Genomic DNA, 14,709 nt, shown 5'->3' on the forward strand with positions numbered 1-14,709 from the left:
TTTTTTTTCTTGTTGGTGTGCTTAAAATTATGTTCAAACCTCCATATTTATAGAAAATTTTCGAATCTGGTAGTTGAATTTTGCTAGGAATTTACGACGAAATATTAGGTTGGTTGCAAAAAAAACGTGTTAAGTTGGTGGATTTCTCGTTCTTTCCTCGTAAGTTATTTCCTCGTAAAAATCATGCTAATCTTACGACGAATTTGCGACGAAACACATTTTTCTCGGAATAACCACGTCAACTTACGACGATTTTACGAGGAATCGCTTTACTCGGTATTTTACAAGGCCGTTACGAGGAAACTTTATTTCCTCGCAATTTCATCGTTAAGTCAACGTAATTTCACGAGGATTAGTTTTCCTCGTTAAATTTCGTTGCTAAAACTGTGTTTTCTTGTAGTGAGGATATCGCGCAAAATTGCAAGAAAGCATAGATCCATTGATGTTCACAGCCTCTACTCGTTTTTGCACGTTCATCTTTAGGAACAGTCGCTCTGATCTGCTTGGTTCTCATCTCTTCACTTTATACTCCTTCTAGTTTACCACTGACGTCTGTCTTTCAAAAAATTTCTTCTCCTCCTTCATCACCTTATTCTGAAGTGTATAACGCTAAATTTTTCTTTTCTTTTTCTTTTCTGAATACATAGTTGATGGTGACGAAGCAGGAGGTAACAATTGTGATTGGTGACATGCCACTGAAGTTCTTGACTTCTCATTCATTCTTGTTTCTCTTTTTCTCTTAGTTAGATCATCGGCGGTGGAGCGGCTGCTCCGTGTGCTTCCGCCTATTCTTCAGCAGAAAATTCTGTTGCATCAACGAGTAAGATACTGTGTCGATCCTTTCCTCTCCGGCCCTTTTGCACATATCTGCACATAAGATACTGAATAACAAATGCATGAGGGCGGGACAAAGGCTTTAGGGTTTTAAGGTGGGTACTAGCTAAAGATGAGCTAGCCACTCAGGATCAGTAAGATGGATAGAAAGAATAAGAAGTCCTAAGTTATAATCACGTTAAACCCTATTCTAACGCCCATAACAAGAAGAATTGCAATCAAGATTAAGTTAAAGTTAGATGGAGTTAAGTCTTTCCAGAGTAGCCTCGACAAGCTGAAAGCTTTTGGAGAACAAGATGATGTAATGTCAGGGTGTTCTGGATCCACATGTGCGTCTGTCGCCTCTGCTAAGGTCACTGAATAAGATGAACTAAAGCACGAGGGTGGTTAATGCACATCATAGAATAAGGTCCTGATTCCCACAAGGTTGGACTGACTCGATAAAGATATCAAAACGACTCAAAGCGGACTGACTCTAAACATAAAACCAAAGGTAAACGATTAGTAGCAGATAAGCGCCTCCCCCAGACTTACTTCTCACCATCTCTGGTGAGAAAATAATTCAAGGAAAGACAAAAAATAATAAACAAGTGCAGGAAACAGAAATAGTTCAACCGGATATAACAATGGAGATAGAACTAGGAGACTGCCTAGTCAGTATCATCGCTCTCGGACTGGGCAGTGGAACGCCTGTTCCTTCTGCGTGGAGTGGCCCATGGAGTTTCTTCGTCACGCCTTGCAGTTCCTGCTGGCTCCTTTCCTGGATGATGATTGCTCGGTGTAAGCTGGTCTTGACGAGGTTCAGCTGTGCTCGGAGCTCCCATGCATCCTCCAGTGATCGCCTTCAGTATCCTCTTCATGAGGCTGTTGTTTTTGCGCTGAGAATCTACCATCCAGCAACGGTAGGCGGCGTCATCTGCGTCGCCATCAAGGGGGCCCATGTCATATGCATTGTCGTCTTCAACTGTGCGGACAAACTCAACAACGTCCATAGTATCGTCATGGTAAGATGATTTTGGGTCGGCGCAGAGATACTTAGCATCAGGGACGAAACAGGTGTTGGTCAAATCACTTAGCGAGGTGATGTTTGGTTGAGGCAGCTTGCAGTAGAGGTTGCTCCCGTTTTGACCAAGGAAACTGTAGGTGGTCTCGTCGCGGAGAATCTGGCAGTTGATCAGGTAAGGAATATCAATGAACTCCGTTGTCTCGTTGCACTGGTAGGGGCTGAGATCAAGCTCTAAGTGGTGGAAGAGAGGAGTAAGCAAACTCCCATAACGGTCCTAAACAAAGAACCCTTAGCCACTCTGGCTTTCTTGTCCACAAACATCTGAACAAGCACACAACCGGGACTGGTTGTCAATGGAGAAGTCGGAATCCCAATGTCGGAGGATTTGATCTCGTCCTGAACACCGGCACACAGCATCTGCAACTCTCCCCGTGTCACCTTTGACGTCTGGCCCTTTGAGAAAAGCAGGTTGCTCAGGACCTTTGCAGCAATCCGCAGAACAGGGTTGCGGATGTGAGACTGACTGGCTGATCGGGATTTGAAGTCCCCTGAAGGGATGAATTTCCAGAATGCTTGCTCCAGAATAAACTTCCTTAGGAAAGACGTCTAAGTGTATTCCTCGGAGATCTCGTAAATCTCAGTCAGCGTCTCCAAGCTGATGGAATGCTTGACACGGCTCGCAAAGAAAGTGAAGGAAGCCTCCTCAAAGATTTGGAAACCGAGCCTCTTGAAAGTTATCTCTGCGGTGGCTAAGACTTGCCTCACCAAATCTGGGTACAACGGGTGAGTTCTGTGACAGAGATCAGCTATTCCCAGCACTTGGAGAACCGCATGCAAATCCTCATGGAGGCCTAGGTCACTCAAAGGCCCGGCGTCGACGAATCATGTTGGGAAGATGTTGGTGTTGAGCAGAGTGTTGTAGCGGCGCGAGGCTTCCTTATCCCATCTTGTCTCCGAAGACTTAGGGATATTTGGATTGTGAGGGAGATCTCGGTTCCCTCTTCTCGTGGCCATGGGTAAGTTGGGGGAAAACTATAATCCTCCGGTTCACCTCGGGCGTATGGTGGCTTGATTCTAGACGCCGCCTTTGTTCTAGACGCCGCCTTGGTTCGTTTGGGACCCATTTGCAAAACAAAATCCAAGGGAAATTCTTAGTACCATTCGAGTGGGTTAAGTGGAAAAAGTTGGAAGCTTGTACAATATTGGGTGCTTAGTCCAAACTGTTTCCACAACCCCTATGTAAAGAGAACGAGCTATCGATAATGGAGAACCATATACAATTGCTTTGAAACATAGGTACTTAGAACAATTCGCCATTCAAACAAAAATCGATTTAATAGATTCTCAAACCATATGAAATCAATCGATGCATGTACAAGTCTAGAACAATGGCGCAATGGTTATAACTTTCCAACAATACTAATCGATTCAACCATTCTCAACTTCCACAAACTATCCTAGCAGCAAAGGGAGAGGTCGATTTTGATTTCGAAAAATCCCAGAAATCGATCTATGTAAGCGCAAAAAGAGGAAGAGTTGAGTTTTGGCCGAGAATCACAAAGTGATTACGCCTCTTACCGTTCGAAGGGTGGTGTGAGAGTCCTGCAATTAATTAAACAATTCGAAATCCAAGCAAGTAGAAACCGAAAATCGCAAAACAAGTTGGAGAAATTTTGAAGAGTTTAGGTTTTAAAGAGGGTGAATCGAAGTGGAGAGGGAGGAGGCGGTTTTGGGGGAAGTGGGGAAAAGATGGGGTAAGTTCCCCTTTTATAGGCTCCCACAACGTGGCCCACTTCCCATAAGTTAGGGTTCCCCTTTTAAATTTTTACAAAAAATTACTAAAATTGAAAAATTCTATACATATATATATATTTTTTTTTTGGGTCCCGAGGAACTTACCTTAGCGGAGCAGCTGCTCTGAAAAATCGGAGACTGTTCCTGGTTGAGTAATTTGGGTTTTTTTTTACTTTTATCCTACAAATAAGTAAAACGAAGCACAAAACGAAATCTAAAAGGAATATTTACACTTACCAATGGATTGCCTCCCACCAAGCGCTTGGTTTAAGTCACTAGCTTGACTTGGTTGGCCTATTAGGCTAAGGAAGGATCGCTAAGGGGAATTTCTTCACCCTCTGCGATTTTTGTCTCAGCAAGGTATGGCTTTATGCGTTGACCATTGACAACAAACTCTTCCCCTTTTGTGTTCAGCAACACAACAGCTCCGTGGGGGCGGACGTCTTTAATGGTGAATGGTCCGGACCATCTTGATCGCAGCTTTCCAGGGAACAATCGTAACCTTGAGTTGAAAAGGAGCACTTGATCCTTAGGTTGAAAGTTGCGGGTGGTGATTCTCTTGTCATGATAGGCTTTAGTTCGCTCCTTGTAGATCTTTGAGCTTTCATAGGCTAGGTGTCTAATTTCTTCCAGCTCGTGTATCTGCATGGATCGTCTCTCTGTGCTGGTTAGATGTCGAAGTTGAGTAGCTTCACAGCCCATGCTGCCTTGTACTCCAACTCAACCGGCATGTGACATGTTTTACCGTACACCAGGTTGTAGGGAGTGGTCCCGATTGGTGTTTTGTAGGCTGTTCTGTAAGCCCAGAGAGCGTTGTCTAGCTTGAGTGGCCAATCCTTACAACTGGTGTTGACTGTTTTCTGCAGAATGCTCTTGATCTCTCTGTTTGAAACTTCCACTTGTCCACTAGTTTGAGGGTGATATGGCGTGGCTACCTTGTGTTGCACGCCGTTCCTCTTCAATAGACCTGCAAAGATCTTGTTAATGAAGTGACTACCCTCATCACTGATGACTATTCGTGGTACCCCAAATCTTGAAAATATTATGGTTTTGAACATCTTAGTCACCACCTTTGCGTCGTTTGTTGGACTGGCTATTGCTTCCACCCACTTAGAAACGTAGTCAACTGTTACCAATATGTACTCGTTCTTGAAGGATGGTGGGAATGGTCCCATGAAGTCAATTCCCCAACAATCGAATACTTCGACCTCCAAGATGAAGTTCTGAGGCATCTCATTCCGTTTACTTGTATTCCCTTGGCGCTGGCATGAGTCGCATCTAGAGATGTAGGAATGGGCATCTTGGAACATTGTTGGCCACCAAAAACCGGCCTGAAGGATCTTAGACACGGTTTTAAATGTCGCAAAGTGCCCTGCGTAAGAGGAACCATGATAGTGGTAGAGGATTCCTGGAATCTCGGACTCAGAAAAACATCGTCGGAATATTTCATCCTTGCAACTTCGGTACAGATAGGGTTCATCCCAATAGTAGTGTCTTGCTCCTCTTAGAAATTTCCATTTATCATTTCCAGTGAATTTGACCGGTTTTTTCTCAGCAGCCAGATAGTTGGCGATCTCAGTAAACCATGGAAGATTGGGATGTTGCTTTTTGATCGCATAGACAAGGTGTTCCAGAATGCTGGAGCAAACTGGACGGAGTGGTTGTTCTGCAATGCTTCCCTGACTGATGGAGTAGACATGCTCGACTGGAAGGCTGTCATCAAGTGTTGTGTCTTCATCTATCTTCATTATGGAGAGGTGATTTGCAACGCCATTCTCAATGCCCTTTTTGTCCTTGATTTCTAGGTCAAATTCTTGGAGCAATAAGATCCATCGTAGCAGCCTTGGTTTCGCATCTTTCTTTGTGAGCAAGTATCTCAACGCTGCATGGTCCGTGTGCACTATCTCCTTGGAGCCACCGAGGTAGGATCTGAATTTTTCGAAGGCAAAGACAATCGCCAGAAGTTCTTTCTCTATAGTTGCATAGCAACATTGAGCTTCGTCTAGTGTTCTGCTCGCATAATAGATCATGTGAAGCTTCTTATCTTTTCTTTGGCCGAGCACTGCTCCAACCGCAAAGTCGCTTGCGTCAGTCATGATCTCGAAAGGAAGTTCCCAGTTTGGTGGTTGCACAATGGGTGCACTGACTAGAGCTCCTTTGATCGTGTGGAAGGCGCCCAAACAATCACTATCGAACTCAAATTTAGTTTCCTTGCAGAGCAGTCTAGTGAGTGGTCTCGCGATTTTGGAGAAGTCCTTGATGAACCTTCTGTAGAAAACAGCATGTCCGAGGAAACTCCTGATTCCTTTGACAGAGTTTGGAGGCTGTAAACTCATCATCATCACATCTATCTTTTCTTTGTCCACTTCGATCCCTTTCTCTGAGATTTTGTGACCGAGAACAATCCTGTCACGCACCATGAAGTGACACTTCTCCCAATTCAACACGAGATGCTTTTCTTCACACCGCTGAAGGACCCTGCACAAGTTTGACAAACAGACAGAAAAAGAGTCCCCACTGACGCTAAAGTCATCCATGAAAACTTCCATTATGTCCTCAATTAGGACAGTGAAAATATACATCATGCAACGCTGGAATGTCGCAGGAGCGTTGCACAATCCAAACGGCATTCTCATGTACGCAAAAGTGCCGTAGGGACACGTGAAAGTCGTCTTCTCCTGATCGTCTAGGAGAATGGGAATCTGAAAGAAACCTGAATAACCATCTAAAAAGCAGTAATATGGATGGTTAGGCAATCTTTCAAGCATTTGATCAATGAATGGGAGCGGGAAGTGATCCTTCCGTGTAGCCGTATTTAATTTTTGAAAATCAATGCACATACGGTGACCGGTTACTGTCCTAGTAGGTATCAATTCATTATTTTCATTAGCAACCACAGTTATCCCCCCTTTCTTAGGAACTACATGAACATGACTAACCTACTTGCTATCAGAAATCGCATAGATTACACCAGCTTCTAGAAGTTTCATTATCTATTTCTTAACAACATCTTTTAGATTTGGGTTTAACCGCCTCTGATGTTCTATAGAAATCATCGATTCATCTTCTAGATGTATTATATGCATGCATAAATCGGGTGAAATACCAGGAATATCTTCTAATGAATATCCTATTGCCTTTCGGTATTTTCTCAATTCACATAAAAGTTTAGCAGTTTCAACATTAATGAGTTCAGAGTTCACGATGACGGGATATGTTGAATTAGGTCCAAGAAATGCATACCTGAGTCCTGCTGGAAGGGACTTTAATTTGATCTTTGGAGCCTTGAGTTCGCTCCAGGAATCATCGAGTAGGCTGGTCGGTTTGGTCGGCTTTCTAGGAGCAGTTGCTCCTTCTGGTGAAATCTGATTGCTCGTCTCCCCTTAGACTTAGGAAAGCGACCGTCTTTTCAATTCTTCCACTTGAGTCTAGCATCTTTTCGTACCCGTCAGCATCGACGTTGCACGTGGTTTGCTCAGACTCTACTCGTATAAAAGATACTTCCAAAGGATCATCTGTGAGGATTTCTTTGATCATCCCTTGTTGAGGGTCAAGGCGGCATTCTCATCGTTAATCGTGAAGTTCTGGCCATCCAACATAGGCCGTTTGAGCAGCTCGTCAATCTCAAACTTCATCACAATATCTCCCAGTTGGAGAACGATCCTCCCATTGCGGACATCAATGATTGCACCATCTGTGCATAGGAAAGGTCGGCACAGAATGAGTGGGTCTTTCGGTTCATCTTCGAGCTCCAGAACCACGAAATCCGCCGGGACAGTTGTGTCGCCAATTTGAACTTGCAGGTCTTCGAGAACACCTACTGGCAATTTGACTGATCTGTACCAATGAAATCCTGGTTGGCTTGAAATTGGTTAGTCCCATGCGTTTTACAACTGAGTAGGGCATGACATTCACACTGGAACCTAGATCACATAAAGAACAAGCGAAGACTGTTTTTCCAATCTGAACCGATAGGACAAATTTTTCAGGATCTTCCAGTTTCCTAATGAGATTCACACTGGAACCTAGATCACATAAAGAACAAGCGAAGACTGTTTTTCCAATCTGAACCGATAGGACAAATTTTTCAGGATCTTCCAGTTTCCTAATTGTTCTGTTTTGAAGGACTGTGCTGCATTCTTTTGAGACCATCATGATATCGCTGTCTGCAGATGTTTTCCCAGAGATTAGCCCCTTCACAAGATTGCGCATTGAAAGAATCATCTGAATTGCGTCCATGAGAGATAGCTTGACATTCAACTCCTCTAGCATCTTTTTGCACTTCATCTCTTCGCAATCCTTGCATGATTTCTTAGCAGGGACTGGGTAGGGAACTTTTGGACTGTAGACGCGAGCTGGAACAGGCCGATTTGGCATCGTAAGAGCTACTGGTTCTATCACAGCTGGCTGTTCTGCGTCTTGTTCGTCGTCCAAGACATCCTCGGATTGTTCTCCCTCTTTCTGTTTTCCCTTCTCTTTAGTAGTGAGCTTTTTGGGGACAGGATCTGGGAGTTGTCTTCCACTTCTCAGCTCGACTGCGTTACAATCCTTGGGGTTCTTGCCTGTTTTCCCAGGGAGTGTTCCATGTTGCCTCTTGATTGTTTCAGCAGTTTGAGCAATCTGAACATCCATCTTTCTTATGTGGCTTGCTACAACATCATATTTGGAATTTAATTCCGTGAACATGTTGTCCATCTGAGTGTTGATCTCGTTGGTAACCTGGTTCAGTGCTTTCCCTTGAATCTATTGTCCTTGCAAAACCTGTTGCATCATTCCTTTCAGTTCATCTGGTTGTCCGCTCGCGGTTGCTGGAGTAGCTTGCGGATTGTTCTGCCTGTTTTGGAACTGATTTTGTGCTTGGCTGAGGATGAACATCTTTCCATTCTGATTCTGATTCTGAAGGTACGGCTTCTGATATCCAGTGTTTTGGAACTGATTTCCCTGAGATTGGTCGTTGGGGTTGTCCGGATTGGTCTTATATGAGAACAGATGTGGGTTGTTCCTCATATTAGGGTTTGGATGGTAGTTTTTGAACTGCCAACCCTGCCCATTGCCGTAACTGACCTCTTGCTGATCTTCTTCTGATGTCTCGGTTTCTGTAGCATCTGTAGTACCTGGTTCCATATTGGTTTCTTCCATGACATAGATCTGATTCTGATTGTTCTTGAGCAGCAGATCGACCTTAGCGGCGAGGTCATCAATCTTCCTAGTGTCCATGCTGTTCACCTTCTTGGAACGCTCAGTCTCCTCTTTTTTGTTGGATGAACTAGCTGCCATGTTCTCTATTAGCGCGTGAGCTCCTTCTGTGGTTTGAGTCATGAAAACTCCATTGATCGCTGCGTTTAGAGCATTGCGGAACTCCCATTCCACACCATCGTAGAAGATTCCTAGGACATTGTCATCGTCAAACCCGTGATGAGGAAACTCTCTGAGGGTATCATTGAACCGTTCCCACGCTTCATTGAAAGGTTCATTAGGGAGTTGCTTGAAGGAGGAGATCTTGTTCCTTAGTGCAGCTATTTTGGCTTTCGTGGCCCAAGAAAGCTGCTCTAACCTGTTCCCAAGAAGTTGGGGAACCTGTAGGTAATGACTTAAGCCATCGTGAAGCCTTGTCCGCTAGAGAGAATGGAAACAGCATGCATTTGATGTATTCGGGTGGGACGCCGTTTGCACGAGTGAAACTGCATATCTCTTCAAAAGCTTCAATGTGTTTCATTGGTATCTCAGCTGACAGTCCATGGAACATCTTTTTCGGGACAAGATTGATCATGCCGGATTATATCTCAAAATCTGCTCTTTGACATGGTGGTGGAGCGATAGCAGAGCGCGTAGCAGGGATGTTACGCGGTAGGTTCCTCTCACCAATCGGGACAGGTGGTTCCCGCTGTGCAGCCAGTTGCTGCACTGCGATTGTTTGCTGCAACTCTTGCATCTATTGCATCTGCTGCTGCATCTGTTGCATAGAAGCGGCCATTTGTTTTGGAGTGCCGAAGTCGGCCATTGTGGCAGTAATTGATTTTTGTTGACGGTTGGTTCTTTCTAGGCTTGCGAGTTCCTGATTTTTAAGAGAAATTAAGTCCCCTTGTGTATTGCTCCGAGTATGTCTACTGGTCATGCACTTGGGTCATTCGCTGCAAAAAGAGGGTTAAACAAGTTAGAGGTTTTAGAGTAAATAAATAACCGAAAAATAAAGGTAAAAAGCTGGTACCCGTCACAACGGCGCCAAAACTTGATACACTAAAATTAGATAGTGGTAAGTATTCCCGCCTGTCACGCAGGTGACCCGGGTTCGATTCCCGGCAACGGCGCCAAAACTTGATACACTAAAATTGGATATTTGTCTACTGTCAAGTTAACAGTATAGTTGTAATATCTTTAGATTCAATTCCAGAGGACAAGTTCACACTTTATCTTTATGGGATCAGAATTAAGCTAAAACAAAGTGGGGTTTTTTTAAAGAAGTCAATAACGTAAATAACAAGTAACAAGATGAAGTTGTTTTGAATTGATTTAAAGGCGCTAGTCTAGGGTTTCTTCTTTAGGTATGGAAATCGCAAGCCAAGCAATTATTCAAGTTCAGTTTATAACAAGTCTAAACTCGGATCACTCAGGTTGAATCAATCCACTCTCATGGTATTGATTCCTTTGCAAGTCGGTCTTGATGCCTAAACTCTCGCTTGGATCAAAACGCGCTAGCAAGCTTTAGAGATCAAGTCCGATATGTTCACAATACACCATAATATCTACTCTCGCTGACTAGGGATGCAAAGCTCATTCAAATCATATCAAGTTATCAATTAACGGCTAGCTAAATTGATTAACCCTAATTCATGCACTAAGTGATCGGTTTAATGCAATCAATAAGAACATATATGAATGTAGACAATCTTAAGATGACTTATTTATGCTTCAGCTCACGAATCGAAACCCTAGAACCCTAAACTAACTCGGTGACTACTCAGACATAATACAAGAACAGAGAAGCATGATTTCTGAATAATACAGCATATAATAAATAATAGAAATCTTAGGGTTCAGTATAATCTTCTCTAGGAGATAGATGGTGTTAGGAAAAAATACTCCGGTATCATTTCCTCCAGGCTCCAGCCTCCAGGCAGGACCCAGACCCCCGGGTCCCCGATGCAGGAACGCTCCAGGTCCCCGCTAGAAGGAACCGTGGGACCAGTCCCAGAGACTGACCTCTCTTCCGAGAAATGGAAGATTTCCGATAAGGAGAACCTTCCATATTTTCGAATATGGAAGAGTTCAACCTAAATCAAACCGACTTCAAGGCGACTAAAAGGGCTCCTAAATCCCAAAAGCAAAGGATCGACTCCTCAAGACTTAGAGATTAGAGCTAGGCGGCTAGAACTAGGGTTTACACACTAATCAATAATACGTCATCTCAAGTCTTTCTCTCTATTATTAACCTCAAATCCCCACAAAATACTTACAAACACATACATACTACCAGCTTATCCATCGTTCCGTGGTACTCACAAAGATCCTACACAAAAATCCCCTAACAGTTTGGTGCTAGAGGGAGGGGAATAATCAAACTACGTGACGATGACGGTGGACGAGCATAACGAGCCATCTGATGATGCTTAAAGGGTAGCTGAACTCCAGAAGCAAGTTGACGGCATGCAGAGCCAAATAACCGAGATGAACCGAAATCGGGAGGCAACCGAGGAAAACCCTAACATCTCTTCAGAAGTCCAGAGTCTGAAGGAGAAACTCGACGAACACTCTAAACAGCTGGAGCAAAACGCCGAGAAGCTCAGCCAGTTGCAGTCAGAGAATACGGTCAGTTGCAGTCGGAGAATACGGTCCTCCGAGATCAAAACCAAGCCCGCAATACGAAGCGTTGTTTCAACACCCAGGTTCATCCCATGGGGAATCTGAATACTCCTAACTCCGGAGAAGGTGCGACCGATCCAGCTCTTGGGTCAGGCGTAGCCAGGGTAACGCACAAAGGGGCCAAGAATCCTCAGGTCCACAACCTGGAGGAGAGTGATTCCGAGCCAGAATCTGATAAGGAGACGCCTGAAAAGAAATCAGCGAGGGAGTCCTCTATGACTGCCTATCTCGAGAAGATGTTCTCCAAGAGATTCGACGCCATGCAGTCCATGGTGGAACGCCTACCAGGAGTAGCTCCCCCAATCCGAAGGAGTAACCCGGACTTCTACGCAGATACCCCCTTCGTGGAAGGAATCACCTCGGTCGAGATGCCTAGGAAGTTTTCCTTCTCCAGCATAAAGATGTACGACGGCACGGGCAACCGCGACGATCATATCGCTCAATACAAGCAACGGATGCTCGCGGTTGCACTTCCAAAAGAATCCCGCAAGGCTATAATGTGCAAAGGCTTTGGCTCCACTCTGATAGGACCTGCCCTACAATGTTACATCAACCTACCCACTAGGTCCATATCCTCTTTTGGGAGCCTCAGCGACAAGTTTGTGGAGCAATTCACAAGTAGTAGGAGCCTAGAGAAGACTTCAGACGGTCTCTACGAGATTCTTCAGCATCGGGTAGAACCCCTGCGAGATTACATAGTCCTCTTAAACCAAGAAAAGGTGGCAGTTCCCGAGTGTAGCATTCCTACCACGATCTCTGCCTTCAAAAGGGGCCTGCTTCCAGACGGGGGCCTCTACAAAGAACTAACCATGTATCCCTGCAAGACCATGGAAGACGTGTTATCCCGGGCCTGGGCACAACTGAAGTGGGAAGAAGACGTCGCTAGCCGCGCTAAGGCCCAGCCAAAGCAGGACCAAAAGTCGGCCCGATCGAATCAAGGAAATCCGGATGAAAGATCCTCCCAAAGAGTGACCAAGGACTCCGGGAACAGAAACCGGGGCAGGTTCCAGTACCGACCCCTAGAAAAGGGAGAAGGAATGTCGGTATCCACTTTGCCTGACATCTCCCATCTCTCGATATCCACACCGGAGCTAGTCAACGTCTTGAGCCAGATGGGCCAACAGGTCAAGTGGCCTCAAAAGATGAAGGCACCTGACTCGTTCCGGAACCCTGGCCTCTGGTGCGACTTCCATCGTGACCACGATCACAAAACTGAAGACTGCGTCGCTCTAAGGATCAAGGTCAATGAACTACTCCAAAAGGGGCATCTCTGGGAATTCCTCTCAGAGAAAGCCAAGAACCATCTAAATAAAGAGGTGTCGGCGAAATCTGCTGGAGCTATACCCGCCTCACCTCCTTGCCACGACCGAGTGATCCATGTCATATCCTGAGGTTCAGAGATAAGCGGCGTGAGTCATGCAGCTGCCAATAAAATCACCTGCAACGCCAAGCACGGCCTGGAGACGACCAAACCAAAGCGCTTGCTCCTAGGTACCGACGAAATAATCTTCACGGCTAAGGATCAGGAGAAGATCATGGCTCCCCACCACGATGTCCTGGTCATCTCGCTCACCGTAGCAAACTGCTTGGTAAAACGAATACTAGTGGACAATGGTAGCTCCAGCAACATCATCTTCCAGACTGCTTATCAGGACCTAGGGCTGGAGAAGAGCGCCCTGACGCGCAAAATAACTCCACTCATCGGATTCAGCGGCAAAGTCAAGCAAACAGCCGGAGATGTCACTCTCCCAGTGTACGATGAAGGGATCAACATGTCTACCAAGTTCCTGGTCGTCGACAGTCAATCAGCATAAAACATGATTCTAGGAAGACCCTGGATTCACGACATGGGAGCAGTCCCTTCAACCCTTCATCAAATGGTGAAATTCCCTTCACCCTAGGGCATCAGAATAATCAAAGGAGATCAGGAGAATTCTCGATCCTGCTACCAGACCGCCTTAAAAGGGAAGACCAAGGTCTTATAGCAATTACAGAAGAGCCTTCAGGTCCCGCAAACCCAGGGACCAGAGGTCAAGAGGTCTGGCGAATGGCGATCGGTTCAGAGGACGCGGACCCCGAATCACGTGAAGGACCACCTAAGGACCGGTATCGACCGCTTCGCATGGTCTCACTCAAGGTCCTCCAAAGCGGTACCTGTTCAGAAGACAGGGACCTCGCAAGATCCACATCCTCCACCCCGCATGGATCTCGCCAGATACCAACCGATGGTCTCGCAACTAAAGAAGTGGGGCATAAGCAACGTGAGGAGACCTCCTCTGAAATCATACCGGACGGATCAGGGGCAGAGGGTACCCTGCCAACGGAGAACAAAGATACCTAGCTAAGCCAGAGTTCTCCAAACCTGGTCGCTCCGCTGGATGAATGCAACTACCCATCTCATGACGGTGCTGAGAACCTTCATCACCAGGAAACACTGCCTGTGAATCCCCAATAGCAAGAGAATCTACAGAAGCTGGGGCACGAGACAAATCTCGGTCACGGTCCCCAGACCCAAGGGAGAAGCAATACCCAGCAATGGAGAGAGGGACGACGCGCCAAGGAAACACTCCTATAATCCTCAACAAACCGGCATGAAATCCACCTCCCAGGAGGAAAGCGACATATGGGTCCACAGAACCCAGAGGACTGGTCCCGACCACGGATATCTACTAATACCACACGCCAAGCAAATCAGAACACAATAATGACAACGAAGAAGTATAAAAAAGGTAAGAAGAGAGCAAAGAGAAGTCTTATTCCAAATTTGCGTATGAGCGTTTACAACAAGGTATAAGCCCCACAGAGCCCAGAGGACTGGTCCCGACCACGGATATCTACTAATACCACACGCCAAGCAAATCAGAACACAATAATGACAACGAAGAAGTATAAAAAAGGTAAGAAGAGAGCAAAGAGAAGTCTTATTCCAAATTTGCGTATGAGCGTTTACAACAAGGTATAAGCCTGAGCTCGAGAGCTGTCGGCGAGGTTCCTAGTTCTAGCAACCCTAAGACGGCTAAACTTAATTGAGTCGCAGCTCGAAATAACAAAAACGGAAATTTGCCTAATTGCTCTAAGTGCTAAGTTTTCTCTCAAAAAGTTCCTCTCATGCCTCTCGCCTAAGATCCCTTATATACTGGCTCCAAGGTCGGTTTACGCTCTTCCTCTTCTGCCCTTAAGCCGCCATAGCATAAAAATGGAGATATTCCATTTTT

At 45.4% G+C, this 14,709-nt stretch overlaps 2 protein-coding genes across 2 annotated transcripts; one reads left to right on the forward strand and one right to left on the reverse strand.

Moving 5' to 3' along the window:
- Window positions 1–7,167: 7,167 nt before the first annotated feature.
- On the reverse strand, window positions 7,168–8,266 carry LOC106334250. The gene is made up of 2 exons (XM_013772556.1): window positions 7,558–8,266; window positions 7,168–7,451 (listed from the first exon to the last, which is right to left on the reverse strand). The coding sequence occupies exons 1-2, from the start codon at window positions 8,264–8,266 to the stop codon at window positions 7,168–7,170; spliced, it is 993 nt and encodes a 330-aa protein (XP_013628010.1).
- Window positions 8,267–11,526: 3,260 nt separating this feature from the next.
- On the forward strand, window positions 11,527–12,885 carry LOC106334260. The gene has a single exon (XM_013772567.1). The coding sequence runs from the start codon at window positions 11,527–11,529 to the stop codon at window positions 12,883–12,885; it is 1,359 nt and encodes a 452-aa protein (XP_013628021.1).
- The last annotated feature ends 1,824 nt before the right edge of the window (window positions 12,886–14,709 follow it).

This window comes from Brassica oleracea, chromosome C1, assembly GCF_000695525.1.
Source record: "Brassica oleracea var. oleracea cultivar TO1000 chromosome C1, BOL, whole genome shotgun sequence".
NCBI lineage: Eukaryota > Viridiplantae > Streptophyta > Magnoliopsida > Brassicales > Brassicaceae > Brassica > Brassica oleracea.